The sequence below is a fragment of the Poeciliopsis prolifica genome, unplaced genomic scaffold, assembly GCF_027474105.1.
Source record: "Poeciliopsis prolifica strain line A6 unplaced genomic scaffold, Auburn_PproV2 SCAFFOLD033, whole genome shotgun sequence".
NCBI lineage: Eukaryota > Metazoa > Chordata > Actinopteri > Cyprinodontiformes > Poeciliidae > Poeciliopsis > Poeciliopsis prolifica.
Genome location: NW_026562408.1, coordinates 5381510 through 5401642, shown reverse-complemented (window position 1 = coordinate 5401642; position 20133 = coordinate 5381510). Strand labels below are relative to the sequence as shown.

The 20133-nt window shown below is 35.4% G+C and overlaps 1 protein-coding gene across 1 annotated transcript in view; it reads right to left on the bottom strand.

Annotated features, from left to right (window-relative positions):
- The window catches only part of rxfp2a (relaxin family peptide receptor 2a), an 80877-nt gene that overhangs the window by 20640 nt on the left and 40104 nt on the right, over positions 1-20133 (bottom strand). Inside the window, 7 exon segments of the mRNA XM_055051431.1 lie at positions 1669-1743; positions 2868-2939; positions 3809-3880; positions 5789-5863; positions 14426-14497; positions 16185-16256; positions 18169-18240. Coding sequence (XP_054907406.1) covers positions 1669-1743; positions 2868-2939; positions 3809-3880; positions 5789-5863; positions 14426-14497; positions 16185-16256; positions 18169-18240 — 510 coding nt within the window.

Below are 20133 nucleotides of genomic sequence, written 5' to 3'. Positions count from 1 at the left end.
AATTTTGCATGCTTAAAAAAATAATCACACTACATGAGTATACACAGATTCGAAGAAAACATTTGAAACTTTTTTGTATTTTATTGTATTGTTCATTTTGACCCTACCTTTGAATCCAATTTTATTGCTGTAAATAGTCATGTCATTATTGCTCAGTCAAAATCCACAGGAGTTTGAGTTTGGTTGTGTTTTTTAGTTGCAGTTTAATTACTTCCTTGTTTTATTTATGTTATTTGGGTCATATCTTATTCAGCTTTCTGTTTTCAATATTATTACAATGCTGTTGCCACACTTGTTCATTTCTTTGTACATACTTTATTCCTGATCATTCTTATGTTCTTTTAGCCGCGTATTTTGGTTTCTTCTCTTAGTTTAGTTCCAGGCCTTTCCCTAATGTTTTTTCGATGCTTTTTTAGTCTTAGTTCAGCTTCCTCAGTGTTTATTAATATCCATACCTCAGTTTCCCTGCTTTCCTTCTCCCACAGCTGTTCCACATTTCTTCTGATTAGTTTATATTTAAACCCTGCCTCAGTACTTAAGCTCCTAGTTTTTTGTTATTCCCTCAATTGATTCTTCCATTCTATTGCCCTTTTCTATTTTCATGCTTTTTGTCCTGTTTACCTTGGATAAGACCTTATAATTTCCCTTTTTATTATAACTTTCAAAATACCTTTCTCTAATGACTGTCTGCATTTTAGCCCTGCTCCAAACAAAGAAAATATTTCAAAATAAGAATATTTTACCACCAAAATAAAAAGAGATACCACCGAGTGAATATACTGTAGCTTAATGCATTTTGTAGGACTTGCACATGACTGGAAGAATATTTTTCTGTTCCGTTCGCCAACCAAACACAAATCTGTTTAATCTCATTATTTAATCTGTGTCTCAAATCTCTTCAAATCTCAATAAGCTGATGAAATAGCCAGCAGCACAGAAGTTTTAACTGGAGGGACAGTTAATGATGACTGCAAACCTGCAACACACAAAATATCATTTGGTCAAGGTTCCTTTTCATTTAGTTTCCCTCATATCTGGAACAGTTTGCCATTAGCAATACACATTTTAACAGATCTTAAACTTCTTAATTCCCAGGTGAAAAAAATGGCTGAAACAAAAATAAATCTGTCAACACTGCTATATACCAACCTACTTTATTGTGGAGCATTAGTTTTCTCAAATATGCACTTTTGTGTATTTCTTAATAGTTACAGTAATTCAGTGTATGTCTGTGTGCATGTGTGATGGGACTCTTTAATTCTAATTTTGTTGTCGTAAAAAAGATCCAATCAAGGATTAGGTTTTTAAATTATGTTGTGGCTTGAAAACGTTCGTATAAAACAAGAGTTGCTTTGTTTTTGTCATGTAACATTGTTTACTGTGCTGTCCTCGATTAAATAAGCATTAACTGAATTGAAATAATTACATTTGTATGGCACATGATTTTCTAGCACATAACTGTAGTAGTATTGCTTCAAGTCTCAAAACAGAAGAAAACTTTTCTCTTTCAATGAAGTTTTTCTTTTTCTCTCCAGCAGGGTCAAGCTCTTTGAATCTTACCTTTAAACTAGAGATTTTCATACTTTAAACTCTACCTTGATTTGGCAGGGTTGCAATATGCACAAAATAAAAGACAATGTTTGAATCTATGTATAATTTGTTACTCACAGTTTCAGGAGGGACTTGGACAAGTTCTTGAATGTGTTCTTTGGCAGCTCATTGATTCTATTACCAGACAGATTTCTAAAAAAGATTGGAAGGCAGGAAAAGAAAAATTACCATATTGTATATTTATGTAGGGGATTATAAGTCATAACCTGCCGAAAGTATTCATGCATGTTTGAAAAAGTATTCATGCTACTCATACTTTTAATATTTTGTCACATCACAAACACCTATTTAAACATGGTTCCCTAAATATTTTATTTAAAAAGTATAAAAAATGTGGATTGGATTTGAATTCAGCAAACCTGACTTAACGGTTTGCAAAACCATATTTCACTGGAATCATTTCTGAAAGTCTTTTGGGTGTTTCTCTTCTAGTCTTTAAACTCTCATTTCTTGACTCTCATGTCAGCAATGATTAATTTTCAAGTTCTAAATTATTTAATTGGAGTCCTGGCTGTTTGCTTAGGGTCATTGTCCTGCTTGAGGCAGAACCTCGATGCCAGTGTAAAGTCTTTTGCAGCTTTTAACATCACTGCTATAGAAGCAACAATTTCTTATGTATTTAAAAAAGTAAGATATATGTCAGTGAATATGTCATTTAATTCCATAGCACAACCTTTAATGACGCATCCAGAAATAATATTTTACTTCAGTGTGAAGCATATTTCCTCTGCTAATGCTGGGTTATTGTACGCTGCATAGATATTAATATTGTTATTTAGATCTTGTCATGCACTCTTAATGTGTGGGCATTTTCTAATGACCCTCAGTCATTTTTAGTTTGGTGCCTTTGTGTCTCTAATTCCCCTTTCAAGCTCATTGTATATCGCCAGTCCAAACAAAGACAAAAATCTCAGAAATAAAAGCATATCTTTGACTTTGCCATACAGTTTTTATTTTTGAGTCGACTTAAATAATTACAAAGTCAGTTCTTACATTTTGCTAAATTAATTTGCAGGAAATGTAATAAGGCTTATTGAAGGCTCTATTCCTTTATCTGTTGAAAAACAGCAGTGGTAAAGATCCAAAACTGCTGACTATCTTCCACTAAAACAAAAATCTCAACCACATGCAAATACCCATTACGCAGAAGTATCAGTCTTGACTGAAAACATTTTTAATCAAAGTGAGCATGTGTTCATGTGTCCAAATATGTGTACGAAGAGGAAGAAAAAAAAAATATATATATATATACTCACAGTTCACCAAGCTTCCACAGAGACTGAAATGTGTCTTCAGGGACTCTCGTGATTCTGTTGTCCATCAGTAATCTGAACAAGACAGATTTGCAGTCAGAATGTCAGAAAGCAGAGTAAGACAATGTGCTACATTGGATCCCTGCAGTGAATGTATGAAACCTAATCTAATATGAATCTGGGAAGATCTGTGAGACAAAGTATCAACCAGAGACATAAATTACTTTTCTGCAGAAGAGAGGAGCAGAGCCAGATGCGGCGAACTGCTGTCAAAGACTATCTGGGGTCAACTCCGCCAGCTCTCAGTCCCCACTGCATTTTATTATGTTTACAAGGAAAGAGGTTGGGCTTTTTCAAGCAGTCATACAAACAATTGATCAATAACTTTTACCACAAGATGTTCTGGGACCTTCTGTGGACAAGGGCACAAGGCTGACTGTTACAAATCTGCTTCATCAGGAAGCTGTTAACACAGGAAGGTGTTAACAGCTAAATGTTTCTAGTCTCCAGGCAAAAATTCAAAAACCAGTTAATAATATACCACAAGAGAAAGGAATCAAGTAAAAAACAATCAGGCCAGAAAAATATGGCAAAGTTTGGTAAATATTTACTTTATTCCACCAAAAATATTATATTTCAATTAATTAATTAATGCAGGTCAGACAGTCCACAACTCGTGGTGTCGCTGCAGCTGAGTCTGCACCAGTTGTCAATCAAAAGTTTCAACTAATCTTCTGTTTCATGCTGAGGACACAGCTGCAGTGGAAAGTTAATAATATAATGCACAAGTGATCAGATTGTTCTCAAAACGCTGGGTGAATTTGTGGTCATGACAAATGGATAAAAAAAATGTATACAGATTGTTCTCAAAACACTGGATGAATGCAATAAAAACATACCAGCCATATTGGATAAATTATTTGATGTCTCTATCATGTACTCACAGGACTTCAAGTTTGCTGCATGTTTTTAAGATGGAATAGTTGAGAGTCTGAATCTGGTTTCCCTCGAGATCTCTGAGAGAAGAGATAAAAGCAAGACAAACAACATTTTGGTGAAAAGGATTAAAAATAACCACAAGGGTTCAGGTGTGAAAACTGAGATCTTAGAGGAATTAATATAAACATAGCTTTGAAATATGTAAAACATGTAGCACTCTGAAATGTTAAATTATTAATATCAAATATATCAATCAAGGATGATCACCACTACAACAGATAGGCCATATGGTAAAAATACATGTTTTCCCAATAGAATAAAAAGTAAAGATTTGTAAGAGAAAACTTAACATTGCAGTCAAGGAACATTTCATTCCAGGGCAGGGAAGATAGCACCGGTGTGACAGGCGCTCCCTGGTTGAAAACTGTCAAATCTCAGTTGCACCTCTGTTTTAAACTTACTGCAGAGGTTTAAGGCATTTATTTGGAAATCTAGATACAATCCCTTTACAATATTACACCCTGGACATGATAAATAGACCAACTGACTGATCAATTGATTCTAGTTACCTCACAGTACAGTAAGCACAATAATTGTTCAAAGTTCCTTAAAACATTTCAAAATAAACCTAGTAGATTGCAGCAAGTCATTGACTTGCAGCATTCACTCCTCCTGATCGAACAGAAAATCTCATTCATTGTGTTGGTTGACTATTACAGTTTTAAAACAATTAAAATGTAGTAAATTGAAAAATATATGTATGTGTATCATGAGAGTTTATAGATAAACAGAGGTGAGAATAATTTGTTGAACTACATATATGATTTTCAAACAATATTTATCAGGAGAAGCTAAACACAATATATTTAAGTCTTTCCACAAAGATGCTGTGTTCAGGCATGTTGACAGCAGCACTGAACTCCAACCGGACAAGGACAGAAATGTAGCAGTATGGGAACCATTTTTAACTTTAACTAATGTAGCTTTAGTAATGTAGTTCACCCTAATCCTAAAAAATGTTGCTTTGTAAATAGGTACGTAATTGTGAGATCTACAAATGAATATTACTATCAATCCATCAGGACCAACTATATTTGTATTTTGTAAAATCAATTACAAGTAACTTAAAGTCCAGCTTTGAAGTGAAAGCACCTGAAGCTGCAATCTGTGGTGCAAACAAACCAAATTATTAGTAGAACAACTCAAATCCAACCAGCAAACAAAACCCATCGCAAGATAAGATAACCACAAATGCATAATTAAAGGATTATCATGACTATACCATCAAATAGAGATATTAAGAACTTCATAGAATGATTTTGTTTGAGCTGGTGTGAGCAAGCTCAACGTGGTAATCCATTAGATTTGATCATAATTAGACTGTGTGATTTGGTTTTTATAAATGTTTGATTCCAAAAGAGAATAAAAACAGTGGTGTTTTCTGGTATTTTTCTAAAATAAAAATAAAAACACATTTAAACAACCTGAGTAAAATTGAGTCCAGGACTGCAGAGTGCTCCAGACTTTCAGACACAAAAGCTGCAGAAAACATGAGGTCACAGAGAATTTCAGTCTCATCTTACAGATGATGCGACTGGTCAAACTGACCGGCCGCAGCGACATCAGCTGAAGATGCCTGTTGTCAGAAGCATCACTCCATCTCCTCTTCATCCCTTTTCAATATGTCCTTATTGTTCACTCACATGCACTAAACACACATTTACGTCACCATGTGGCGCCCTGCACACAGAGGATATCATCCTCGACTTGGCCGTCATGAGTTCTACTCCCATCGTTGATACCTTTGCTGCATGTCGTCACTCCCTTCCTGTCATATTATTTTCAAATACAGGCCATTAGCGCCGCAAATATATAAATAAATAAAAAAACACATTCACTCTCCCTTTCTAGCATACAAACAACATCAATCAAATCTCTCACTACACACCTGCATGCACACAAGTACACTGTCAGAGCAGACTCACAGCCAGTCCAGGGCAGGCATGTGTTGACAGAAGCTGGGATGAGGAAGCTGCTGCAGTGAGGTATGCACCATTGATCTGAGGAGAGACAAGGAGAGACATTTTACTGCACAGAGATTAGACTTTACAGAGTGGGAGCTGTTGCTTTGATCACCATCACTTTCAACCTAGATAAGATTCTTGTCTTACACTGCTTGCACTCCAGGCTCTAGCAGCTGAAGGTGAGATGAGTCAGATTCCGGTCAAAAGAAATTAATCGCTGAAATTAACTATAGTGAATACTTTATGAAAACTTTTTTTTAATTGTTAAATATTTAGGAATGTATTCTTTATAAATCTTTATGAATATACAAATGAAGGCCAGTCTTGTCTTTTATGTTTAGCAACCTGTGCTAAACATAAAAGACTCTCTGGATTTCTCTGAGGTCTTTCAGAGCAGTCCAGAGGCAATGAACTTAATAAGTCTATTGTCTTTGAGCTCTGATGCTCTAAAGATGGCTGCAAAGCAAACCCTACTATCCAAAACAGATTTGAAAAAATCATGCACTCTAGCATTCTAGTAGATTTCCTTACAGGTTTCTTTAGCTCCATCCATCTATTAACTCTGATCAACTTCTCTCTCCACACTTAAGGAAAAGAGTCACCACTGAATGATGCTTCCACTGCCATATTTTAAGGTCTTAAGAGTGAAGCACAGTCTTTTCTAAAAAGTTGCATTTTAGTCTAATTAGACCACCTGCTACATGTTTGATGTATCTTGACAAAATTCAAATACTTCTTGTGTTTTTCTTCTTTTATATAAAAGCAATATTTGGCATCACTGCTTGAGCTATCATAAACCTATTATCTGTTTCTCTGAATAACGCTCTCCTTGCCCAGCCTGTCAGTTTATATCACATTGTGCATGTTCTATTTTTGGATAATGAATAAGGGACATTTACCCTTGTCCATTATCCAAGGGGAATGGTGTGTAAAATTTACCATTTTGAGTTTTACATTATGTCATAATGTTATTCGCTGATCCCAAACATTCCTGGAGTGCTGCTTTGATACATTCATGCATGTTTGGGGAATCCTTAAGTTTCCTGTGAAAACCATCCTGGGATAACTAAACGCCTATTTATCCACAGCTTCACCCTGGAGGTGTTGTCTCAAGTCGAGGTTCTTCCTCATAAGGCACAAACTATTTGTAAGTCCAATGCTCCTGAGAACAGGTGTTAACGACATGCCAGAAGATCACTGAGACTGTTCCAATTTCAAGGCATCAAATTACAAAGTCAAGTTTCCTTTTTCTTTAAGTTATGCTTAGTAGATATACATATGTAGCATTTTTAGAATGCTTAAAGGTCAAATAATTACTTGATTATTCTAAAATATGGCACTATGTTGGTGGAAAATACATAATTCTGCACCTTTAATTTTACTCTTAGCCCCGACTTTCCTGTTCATCACGCGTTTTTTTTCACCAAATGAAAGCTCTCCTCGGCCTCATCAGAACAGTTAGATTTATACTGAGTTTAAATGATACAGGATTAGAGTTCATTTACTAATTCAGCTGTTTCTGATGGTGATTGGTTGCGTTTGACTTTATTGAGGGGTATCAGCATATTGGACGCTCATGCACGCTAGATGTAAAGAAATTCCCAACACTTGAATTTCATGAGTTATTATGCCTAATGGAATCAGTTCCCTTCTTTTTACTGCTTGCAGATAAGAAATGAAAAAAAATAGCAGCACATGTTGGACACTCATTTAAGAATGTATTTTCTATTAAATCTCCAACAAAACAAAGCAGAGACATGAAAGTGAAATACTGAATGATTGAGAACAGTATTTATAAGATCAATAGATCTGACTAGGGGCATTGAATGTTTTCTATATTTTGCCAGCCTGACGATTTCCCCAACACTGCAGCAAGTTTAAATTCATTCGATCTATTGTGCCAGTGCTGTTGTTTCTGATCTACTTTGTGCAATGAATCCTAAGTGCCTCATCAAATGTAGCACTCTCATAAAAACTTTAAAACAACCGCCCACAGTTGCTTTACAAAAATACGTCTCCGTTTTGTTTGGCGCTGTTTTCTGATTCTGTCTCTTCATAGTCAACAACTTTATGACTTTCTCTTCACAGTCTTTGCCCTTGTGGGTTTATTTATTTTCATTTCCAGCTGAAGTATTCTAGGCTATGACAAAAAAAAAGCTCTTTCTCTGATTGTAAATAGACATGAGGTAAAGTCTAAGTTTTTGATCCCTTTTACAACATCTTATGCAAACTTTCTATATATTATCTAATAAAAGGTGTCCCAAAACTCATTTGCTTCAGAAAACAATGAGATTTTCAGCTTGAATTTTGCTTTGCATGACACAAACGTTTACAGCTTAATACCTGTGTGTTTTTTGGCTGTATCAGTGGATGAGTTTAACTCACTTTTTCGATTTTGTTTGTTTAGAATGATACCAAGAATACTTTTTTTCTTTTTAAACAATTTCATTGATTGGAAAAATCAAAGCATCAGGGATTCAAGTTTGTCTCCTTTTTTCTAATTTAGCCATAAAAAAATAAAGACAATGTAAAACAAAAGTGTCAAAAATGAAAAATTGCAGTACTTATAGGAGTTCTTCAGTTTGAATTATCAATACATTGTAGAAAGGATTGCCATGTCTTCTTGAATTGTTTCAGTTTGTTTCCTAATGAAAACCTCATTCTATCCAGATGAGAATCTTACCATTTTCTTCAGACATAATTTAAAAGATTAAACTTCTTTTTTTTCTATAATATCAAAACAAGCTTTCTTAAAAGCATAAGATAACAGTTATTATTGGCATTTATTACTCTCAGAGAACTAATCCGAAACTCAGTAGAATCAAAAGTGGGTACAGTCTCAGCTCTGCATGGCAGATATTTGACAAAGTTTAAAATAAACAAGATCAAAATGGAGTCAGTTTAGTACAAAGTAAGAATGAATACAGCATTAGTCACATAGTGGGGATGTATTGGGGAAAATATGCAAGTTTGCTTTAGAATAATGAAGCCTGAATAATTTTAAATTGAATAAGGTGATGTCTAGAGTAAGCAGAGTTCATTCTTTAAAGCGATATTCCAGAGTTCATTACTTATTTTCATTTTCAATTTCTGCTCCCAATCTGCCCGTAAGCCCTGCATGAAATCACAAATTACAAACCAGGTATATAAGTTGTCCTTTCCTATACCACCTAGATTAAAAATTGTCAAATTCACTTGATTTAATATTTTCTGAAATGTGCATCCTCTTCACTCTGCAAGGTGGCAGGATAAAATGAGGTTCTTCATCAGCCTTGGTTCTCACAGCTAATTTAATATTTTGAATTTTTTTTCTATGTGGTAAACAAGTAGCTATTTTCTAACTTTCCAAGATCAACAAACATTTGGTATTACAGAATGCCGTGTGTCTTTTTTTTTTTTTTTTTTTTGACAATTGGCCAAGAAAACCCACAAAAAAACATATTTATACACCAGAAAAACTTTGCAAAGTTGCATTACAATTTAAAAGTTTCTAGATACTCTCATTACTCTCATATTTACTAAATATTGTAAAAATGTTTCAGTTTTGAACTGTGCAGTGTCGAATGAGTGCCAATATACTGCTGAAGTTTATTGCTTCATTGAATTCTGCATTTTACTGTGATAATTTCAATCCCATTTAAATTGCATCTTAGAATACTACTTGTGGGTCTGACAAATAAAGGCATGGTTCTAGTCTACCACTTTGAAGAGGGAAAGAGAAAGAGAAAACACTTCTTGGAGTCAAGTGTCAAGCCTGAGTTTTAGAAGGACATGCTGAGATGTAAACAGGCCTGAGGAAAGGAAACAATAACAAAAACAAGTCTCACCCAGACAGCCTGTGGACAAGTTTGAAGTACAGCTTCAAGTAATTTTCCAAAGTCAGTCAAAGTCAGTTTGGTTTGTATAACACATTTAAAGGCAACTAATGCTGACAAAAGCGTTTTATAGTCAGGTAATACACTTAATTTAGTTCAAATTAAATCTAAAACACCTTCATTGTATGACAAATTTTTTCACATACTGTAGGTGTGAAGTGAAATGAAAATTCTAATTTTTTTTTAACAAAAATCAAAACCTGAAAAGTGTTGCCTGTATTTGTGTTTAGTCCCCTTTGGTCAATATCAAAGCAACCTTTGCAAATTAACTTTTATGGCTATGCATTTACCCACTTTTCAGCTCTATTGACAGAAAATTTTTTTTAATCGGGTTATGACTGAGAAATTCCAACACATGAAAACACTTTGGTCTAAACATACTAATTATGTGTGTTAAGGATTGTTGTTCTCTCTCTCAGTCTCAAATATTTTCTAGATTTTTTTCCAGTACAGCCCTGTTTTGAGCTCTATCCATTTTCCCATTACCTCTGACACAGTGCTGTGCATGAAGGACAAAATAATTTAATGTTGGCGTCATCTGACCAGAGCATCATGTCCTACATGTTTGTTATGTCCCTTAAGGTTTGTGGAAAACTGCAAACTGGACTGTTATTACTGTCATGAAGATCCCCAGCGTCTCTGTCGAAGTACTTCAGCCCACTTGGGTGTTTTTTGATTAATGGTCTCCTTGCCTGGGGAACCAGTTTAGTTGTCCCAGTTGGTTTGCAGTTGTGCAAACCTTCCAATTGATTGAACAGAGTTCCATTAAAGACTCAAAGTTTGGATGATGCCCTATAACTAAACTCCAGCTTTACACCAAACTTCTCTGCTGTGGGTTTTGGATTTCATGATACAGTTTGTTCTTTAACGAACTTCAGATGCCCTCACACAACATCTGCATTGATACGGAAACTCAGCCACTCATTTCATTAATTTACTTATTAGGTACAGGCAGATGGTTGCACTGGATTTTATTGTGGTTAATTCCTGAATTGATCCTCTAAAAATACATTTTTTGATTATTTTAAAAACGTGGATTTTTCTTCCACTTTGCAATTATCACATAAAATCACAACAAAATCCATAAAATCTTGTGACCGGATAAAAAGTACAAAGGCTACAAAGACTTTTCAGCCAGCAACCACAAAAGCCTGATCTCCAAAGGAGATGGAAAAATATGATCATCCCTTCAAAATAAGAACTTCATTCTTTTAAAACATTCAGTCATTATTGAACATTCCTCCTGTGGGTTTATTTCTTTAGAAAGTGGCTATAAACTCACAATTGAGTTAGAAATAATCCAACTAATATCAGTAAGAAATAAAATGACAATGTTAAAAGATAAATAAATGCTAACAGACTGACACAAGATCCTATCATGTAAATAAATTTGGTGCTTTCAGATTTAAAGGTCTCTATCAGTCACTTCTAATTTTAAATTTCACACCCTTGGGTAATCAAGGTATGCTGGCAGCTTGCTTGCTGGATTTTTGTCTGCCTGTTAAAGCTTAATCAGAAATTTCCCAGATGACTTTCATAAAGCTTAATGAGATGTGAAGGACAAACAAAACAAGTTTCCATGGCGGTGTAGTTTTGGTTATCTCCCAATCACAGTAGGTCAGAGTACTTAGTGTTGGTGTCCTTCAATCTTATCCACACTAACAGATCCACATCAGATCTCTAATAAGCATCTAGTTTGATCTTACTTACTCCAGAAATCTTCCCTCTGTCCTTGAAACTGATATCTTGTTCAGTTTCTTGGTTATATCTTGTGATGCTTACCATTGTCTAGGCACTACTAGACAATGGTTCTATATTTTTGGAAATATATTTCCAAATATATTTGGAAATACTTGGAAAAATTGCATGGTTCATTCTTTAAAACTGCCAGCACATAAAAAAGTTGTTGTGATAAACCAGTGGGAGGTAAGTCAGTTGGCCTTTTCTGACTAAATTAGTGAAAGTATCATTAAAGGAGGGGTGTTATGTATTTTCCAAGCACATAGAACCATTTTATAGTACAATCAAGTAACTCTGTTATCTATAGTTGTTATGAAAAGGCTGTATCAATCAAAAACAACTTAAAAGAATGTTGACTTTGCATCATAGTCGTATCTAATGCCTCGAAATTGGCCTCTGTCTCCTTAACAACCTTTAACACTCCATTTCAGCACATCATCACAACAATTCCTCTGCATTGATACGGTTTACAACTGATCAGAGGAGAGGAGTGTTCGGTTTGTGGGAGCTTATTGCTGTCGCCGTTATGTTGCGTGTGGGAGAGGTGCTGTGGGGAAGGAGCTCAGATGGGGACTGCAGGGTTAAGGCTAAGCTTTGGAGAAATAAGGAGCGCTTTGGAGGAGCAGGTGTTAAGGCATCCGCAAATGGCTCCTCCAGGTGATTCAAGTATTCATCAAACATGGATAAAAGAGTCAAAGCAACACTCCTGGTGTGTTTTTGATAAGGGAATAACATTGTATAAATCTCAAAGAGATAGGCTGGACACCCTTTCCATTGTTCCACCTTTAATGAATAGACTCTTAGTGCTGCAACAGGACATCCATTACGGATCATTCAACTCAACAGGGCTTTTAACTTTTTCCACTAAATCTCAGAAAAATTATTTACATTGTGAGTGCCTTGAGATTTGGTAAAGTTTGGGTTGATTCAGGACCTAAAACGTTTTATTGAAATAGATGACTGGCAACAATGAATGCTTTCAAGACTTTCTCTAAAGACTTTATTTTGAGCTAGACATAAAAGTATGGATAAAACATATTCATAATGGATTCTTTTCTCCAACACTCCTGCATGCTAGGGTAGTTTTGTATTGGAAAAAATGTTACCAATGAGAAATGGCATGGCGTCTCCAAGCAGATCATTTGCCAGAGGCTGTTTAGTTATAAGAATAATCTGACCATTAAATTCAATAAATGCATAATTTCCAATCGGTCATTTTTTGAACTGTAGCCTGTGGAAGTTTTCTTCACTGCCACAGAGTATTCCAGTTATCCTGATGGCAGCTCTTGTAGAGGAATTAAGAATGTAAATCAAGATTATAATCAGTTAAAATGAGTTAATTGTAGCACATCAAGTTGAAATGAAGCAAGACAGAACAGATTATTGGGTTTTCTCCTTTGGAGGAAGAAATTATTTTATATGGTCCAAAAGCTTCACTGAGCATTTTGTTTCGGAGCATCAGTCAGCTATCAATTGTTGCTGGTGTGGGTTGCTTACTCGAAAGTACATCAAAAGTGTCGTATTTTCTAACATGCAGCATATTCGGCCACCGTCTGTTGCCCTTTATAGCCACATTCAGATACCTTCAAACACCCATGTGGCAGCAGGTGGAAATGTCATTTTGATCAACACCGATGGTGTTTTTAAGACAACTATGCAGCAAAAAGCTTTTTCCACCCTGGATCTGTCAACAGTTTTTTGGTGAGTTGCTGGATAAACATCCTTTGCCACGCCTCAGAAGGTTCTGCTGCTGTGCGGAGGACCACTGATTGGATCAAGACTGCTCTGTGAAACTGAGGAAGGGTTTAATATTCATAGCTGTTGATCTAAATCTGCACAGAAAAAATAAAAAAAGGACTTTAACTGTTAGGGACAAGAGAATAGCTAAATTAGTGTTGCTCAATCCCAGTCCTCAGGGACCATTGCCCTGAATATTTTAGATGCGTTTCTGTTCCAGAAAACCTGATTTAAATGTTTGCATGACCTCCTCTGCCAACCATCAAGGGCTGCACATGCATGTTAATCACCTACTTATTCAGGTCAGGAGTGGGGAAACACCTGAAACCTGCAGGGCTGTGGTCCCTGAGGATGAGAAGTGAGAAATGTTGACATAAGTGAAGAAAGTGATGTTTTTAGTGTTCACATGAATGGCTGAAACAGTTAATTTTAGTTGCTTTTGATATTACAATATGGAACCTGTGTTAGAGAATCAAACCAGACCATTTAAAATTGTTCCTGTGCAAATACAGCATCATTTTTTCAAGACTTTATTTTAATTACAGTGATTTCCTGCTAATTCAGGGGTGGGCAGTCCTGGTCTTCAAGGGCCAGTTAAATGTCTCCCTGGTCCAATACAGCTGAATCAAATAGCTGAATCACTTCCTAAGTGCAGTCAAGTTTTCCGGAGTCCTACCAATGACCTCAATATTTGACTCTGGTGTGTTGAAGTAGAGACACATCTAAAAGTTGGAGGAGTCTGCCCTCGGGGCCTGGAATTGCCCACCCCTGAAATGTAAACACCACATTTAATTTCTTAGAAAATTAGAAGGTTATGTTTTCTATAAAAAATGGGGATTTAATGAAAAACATGTATTATTCCTGCGTACGTTGTTTTCAAAATATACTTTTAATTTGAGAAAGGCATTTCATCGAATGCATTTCTGAATTTATTATGACGTACCTGTTACCATGCTACACCATTCCTTTAAACATGTTGTAAGAGACATACTTTTATAAGATTACTGCTGTCAGTAAAAACTCTTTCCCTGAGTTTTACTTTGTCATCAACAATACTTGTTTAAACGATGTGTGTCAAAGCAAAGTCCACATAATTGGTGAGACCTAAACTTTCCCAGGATAGCATTACCCAAAGCATCATACCAATCCTGCTAGCTAGTTCACATCCCATAGGCGATGCTTTTTTTTCATCAAACTGGTGCAGATCCGTATCACGATGTTAAATGAACAATAAAAACAGACTCACAGAAATACGAGCGAACGAAGTCCAAAGAACGTCTCATGAGTCAAACTGCTAAGTGGGTTATGATCCAACATCCTGGCAGAAAAAATGATTACATAATTAGTACCCAGTTATTTGAATGTGGTCTTGTGTTTTTACATTTTGCAAAAACACATATTTAACTTTGTACAACTTTCAAAAATAGTGCATCAACCTAATGGTGATAGTGCATCAACCATTAGTGAAATACCGTATTTCACTAATGGACTTTTCCATTAGTAAAAGTCCATTAGCTTTTACTGATGGACTATGCTGCCATTAGTAAAAGCTGTCTATGAATTGTTCTGGAGCTAATTTGGAAATGTTGATATGTATTTCATATCAATAGAAAACAACACCAAGTTTGGTTCTCTGTAAATCTTTAATTAAAGACAGTTGTCCACTTCTGCTAGTCAACTGATTTTTCTCCTTTCGATTTGGAGCAGCACTTCCTTTATTTGTGGCTAACTGGATTGTTTCAAACTGAACGATGCAGCTGTACAATGTGAGTAGGAATACCACACACATTCATGTGAACACTAGAACAAAACACAATGTACTTCATCATTCTCATTTACTCTCAAGAGACCAGTGCAGTTTAATCTAGGTTGTAGGAACATCTCTGTCTCAAAAAATGAAAAAATTAAAATCAAGAGATCAAAAAAAGACTATTTGTGCAACTACAGAAAAACAAGTTAGCAATACAACATCTCAACTAGTTCTCGTTGTTTTAAGACCATCTGAGGAAATCAGAAATGCAAATGATTATTTAAAATCATAAAAACGATTCATAAATATTGAGATAACATGACACTTGCTCTCTAAAATGGTACAGTTTATGTTTCAAGCATACACAGCTCCAGTCAGAGGTTTACATTGGCTCATTATCTGCATGAATGTAATTTATTTTGGCCATAAATTATTTATTTGAATTGTTTGTGGAATGAGTATGTAAATACATAACATCACTCTTGCTGATATTTGTTCAATTCTTCCTGAGAAACTTCCAGAGAAGCCAAAACATTTTTTTGAAGAAGGTTTTTATTTTTCAGTTTTAGTCCATGCCAATGTTTGCTTTAGTGTGTACAATGGCCGCACGTCCCAGGATCCTACATTTTATGATAGGGTTGAGCCTTGGTGATCCCTTGGTTGCTGTTGTTAATCACTAAAGCCACTATCTCCACATTTTAGAGAAGCAGTTTAGGTCAGAGGGGTTGAATCTGGACACAAAAGGATGTTCCCAAGAGATGCATGGCACATGTTAAAACATGTTTTGGTCTAAAATTATCCTCTAAAATAACCTTTTGGTGCAGAAGCTCCAAAGCTTCAACCCTTGTCTTATTTAACATTAATGCCTGAGCAAAAAGTAGTTTCCTTGCTGGCAAACGCCTCAGTTTAGTTTGATTATTTACGCTCAAGAGGATGCACCTTTATATAACGTCAAAGGAAAATCGAGCTAAATGTTAGTAGTTGTGAAAGTTATATATTACTCTCATGCACTATTTTGTTTTCAACTGCAACATAAATACTATTAAAATGTATTCAGAAAAATAAACTACTATTTTTGCAAGTATTTTTAAATTGATATCTGTTCAATAAATGTACTGTTGGTTTTTCTTTGGTTTTGTTTTTTGTTGTGGTTTTAGTTTGAACCCTTAAAAAGAATGCTTCATATCAAGTCATATCAATAAGTGGATGCAAACTTGGGTGTATTTATTATGTAAAAATGATATGTGATACTCACAGCCATTCTAACTGACTCAGATCCTTGAACACACCAGGACCCAGGGAGGATATTAGGTTGTTGCTGAGAAACCTGAGAGGAGGAAACACAGACTTAGAGGATAGGTCAGAGAAAGACTAAATGATCAAGTATTGTGAGCAATTGTCAGCAGGCCTAAATCTCAAAATAGCATTAGTGTAATGACTTGTTGACTATGGCTATGTGTTTTGATGGTCTTTGGTTTCTGAAAACTGATATTCCTGCTTAGGATTGATTCTGAACTCTGGCTATTCTCCTGTTTTACTACAGAGGAGCCATAATCATGATTCTGAAAAAGGGTCACAGTTCAAACAGGCTTGCAGTCCTTATTTGGGTAAAATAACTAAAGTTGTAATGTGCTTGCTTCCTCCTGAGAGCTCACGTTTCTACTTACTAATAAAATCTATGAAATCACCGTATTCATTACATTTATTTAATGAATAAATGTCGCAATATAAGTACTATATTACCAAAAGTAACAGGATGCTTATGTTTAAATTCAGATGAATTTTAATGACATCATACTCTGAATACTTTGTTATATTAAAGAGTTGGCCCACAAATTTTCATCTCTAGTAGCTGAAATAAAATTGAAAAGAAGAGGACCATGTCCAAATAATTCTCACATGGTAAAAATCAGGAAATTACACAAAATGAATTTGTATGCCACAGAATTAGGAGTCCAACCCCCAAATAAAAACTGTGGACCACACAATGTCCTCCACCAGACTTTGCCTGACTCTTACAGTTCAGTCTGGCAAGTCAGTTTCTTCTGCCAACAACCCAACCCAGTCTCATCCACAGAATGCAAAAGTGTGATTTATTACACCAGAGAACGTCTCCACTGCTCAAAAGTCTTGTGGCAGTGTCATTTACACCTGTTTATCCAAATCTTTGCATTGCACTTGATAATCTAACACCTCCTTTAGACTGTGCATCTGGATTGTGATTAAATGGCAGAAGAAAAGATTCACTGCCTTGGGAACTTGATGTTCCCATTTCACCTTCCTCCACATTTGAAGGTGTATTTTAAATAACTTGATCATTAAGTAAGCCACGTTGACAGATTCATTGAAAGTGTACAGCATTCAGTGTACAGATCAACAGCATGCAGAATTTTCACAACTTTTCCATTAATATCGCAGCAATAACTGGAAAATAACACTGCTTAATTTCTTACAACATGACACTATGAAGACACTCTGTAAGTACTAATTAAGATTCACTCAATTAGGCATTAGTGCTTGAAACTGAAAGTGAATATGAAGGGTTGACCCAATTCTGATCTCAGCAATCCTAGACGATTCATAACAAGAGACCCACGTGCTTCTAAGATGTACTAAGACATGATATTCTATAAAGTCTCCAAGATTTCCTCATACACAGACATTTGCAACATGTATTGTTGAGACTGCCATCCTTAAATCTTTAATTTAGGCGATTCTCCTGTCCCATGAACCTCTTTGCACCCTGGTCTGGAGCTCATTTAAAAGGCCACATGAAGCCGACACTGCAGAAATTGATTATGCACACATTGCACCCTCGCATGAGCCACGTCTGATTTTTCTGACCTACCACTCTGTGTCTGAGTCGCTGTTGCTTTTGCTTTATGATGCCACAGTTGACTGTGAAATGTTTAGTGGAAAGATTTCACAAATAGTTTTACTGCTCAGGTGATATCCTAACTTAGTAGCAAGGTAGAATTCACTGAGCTCTTGAAAATGACCCATTCATTCACAACTGCTTGTGAATACAGTTAGTTTATATTTATAACCTGAGCCTGACCCAAAGTGTATCTGTTCATACAATAAATAACTATCTGCTGCTTCACTGAAGAAGAGAGGAAAAGTTTACTTCCCACTAATTTGGAAATTATAAAATAAGCATATTAAGTACAATCCAAAAAAATTAATGTAGCTGTTCTGGGTAGATTAATAGCATTTGATAAAGTGACCAAGATACTTACAGCTTTTTAAGACTGTATAGTCCACTGAAGGCGTGTTTTGATATGAACTGGAGGCTGTTGTTTTGTAGAAATCTGAGAACAGAGAACATACATTTTCTAAAACTGCAGCTAAACAATGTTTTCTGTGTATGAAATGAATTGCATAAAACATCAAATATCTGACACATTAAAAATAAAACACTGCTCCTTCAATAAACTTTAGAAACTATAAATTCAGACCATAACCAGTATGGGGCATTTTTTATATCCACCAAAAGAGTACACCGAAGTTTTGTGTGCTTTGTTTTGTCTGGTTACATTAGAGCCACAAAGTTGCTCACAGCTGAGAAAGTTTGCATCCATATCATCACTACTATCAGCAGTCCTACCAAAAAACAAAATTAATCTTATAAAATACAGAGAATAGTATGTGAACAGAAACAATAATAGTGGTGGACTATTGCATCCACTTGCCGTAGATTAAAGTACCGGTATATAAATCCTGATCAACAGTGATAGATTATGCATCCCAGTATCACACGCTAACTTACGTAATAGCATCAACCTATCATGAGTTTTTATGTGCTGCAGAATGTTATGTGATGCAATCTAGTCCACCAGAAGCTGTGTAGTTAAAAATAGATAAATGTTCTCCTGAATCCATTTATGACAATGGTAAAGATAAAGAAATAGTAATAAAGTCTTTCCAAGAAGCAGTTTAACTGCATTGCACTTCAGAACACAGACTTCAGTGCAGCCAGACCTTTTCCATATGAAGGACTTCTGCAAAAACTAAAACTTTAGTTTTGGAATTACTTTCTTTGTTTATCTTTTTTTTTTTTTATCTTTTTTGTGGTTGGTGCACAAATGTCTCATTTAATTATAAAAACAAGTTGTTATAGTGAAAGGAAGCAGCGTTGTGACAGGAAAGATAAAAGAAAGGGATGTGGGCAGGTGCATATCTGTTGAGGAATTACAAAATTATTACATTTTAGAAAAGAGACCATGTCTAGTCCCTCTCAGTCCAACCTCGTGCCTGAGCATAATAGCATCTCATCCTTCAGTTTCTACATGCAGAATTCTGATACATTTCTCTTTTCTTTTCACCTCCAATTATCCTTTTCAAAAATACCAAAGGGAGGATCTGGCTTATTCAGCTTTCTTGGAAAGTCACCCTGAGCTCTAACCAAATATCAGAACTTCCCCAAACTGCTTTTTAACTTTCTACCTTTTTATGATGCAGCAAAAGTCCTGCCTAACTTTTAGGCTGTCTGATTCGAGAAAATCAGACAGCACACATCCCCCACAGAGAGACATTCAATGCGCTGATGTTCAATAAGATTCCCTTTCTATCTATTCTTTCTTCTTGTAATCAAGACAAATTTCACACAATAAATGTATGCACTTGTGGACATATTTTTAGAAAAAACGTTTGAGGAATGAAGCACAAAATACATATTTCATCTTCATTTTTAAAAACTCACTTTTATGAAGACCCTTTAAGATTCACAGAAACATAAAAAAGAGACAAGGCTACTGGTTCTGCAGAGAAAGGTAAAAATGAGTTAATTTGGACAGCAACAAGTTTACATTTCTGTGTGACGTTAGGACAAGTTGAACTACAAGCGTTTTGAAAATTCAGTTTGAAAATGTTAAACACCAAATGTTTAGAGCACTGATTTCGTTGTAGTAATAGTTGAAGGTCTAAATTGATTCAAGATGTTTATAGCAGCTGTTTGGATTAGGTTTTAATGCCAGATATTAAGTGGCTTTTATTGGAAGAGTGGCATGGAGGAAAGGTTTTATCTAACTGATGCATACATTTTGGACATTAAAAATTCTATTTTTAAACTCAATTTTGCTGAACTGTTTTGAACTCTTAGTATATGTCAGTGTTCCTTTTCTGTAACAGATTAGAAACAAATGCAAAGGTCCTGAACATGTTGCTGCAAATGTAAAACAGCATTGAACAAAACTTCCTCTCTG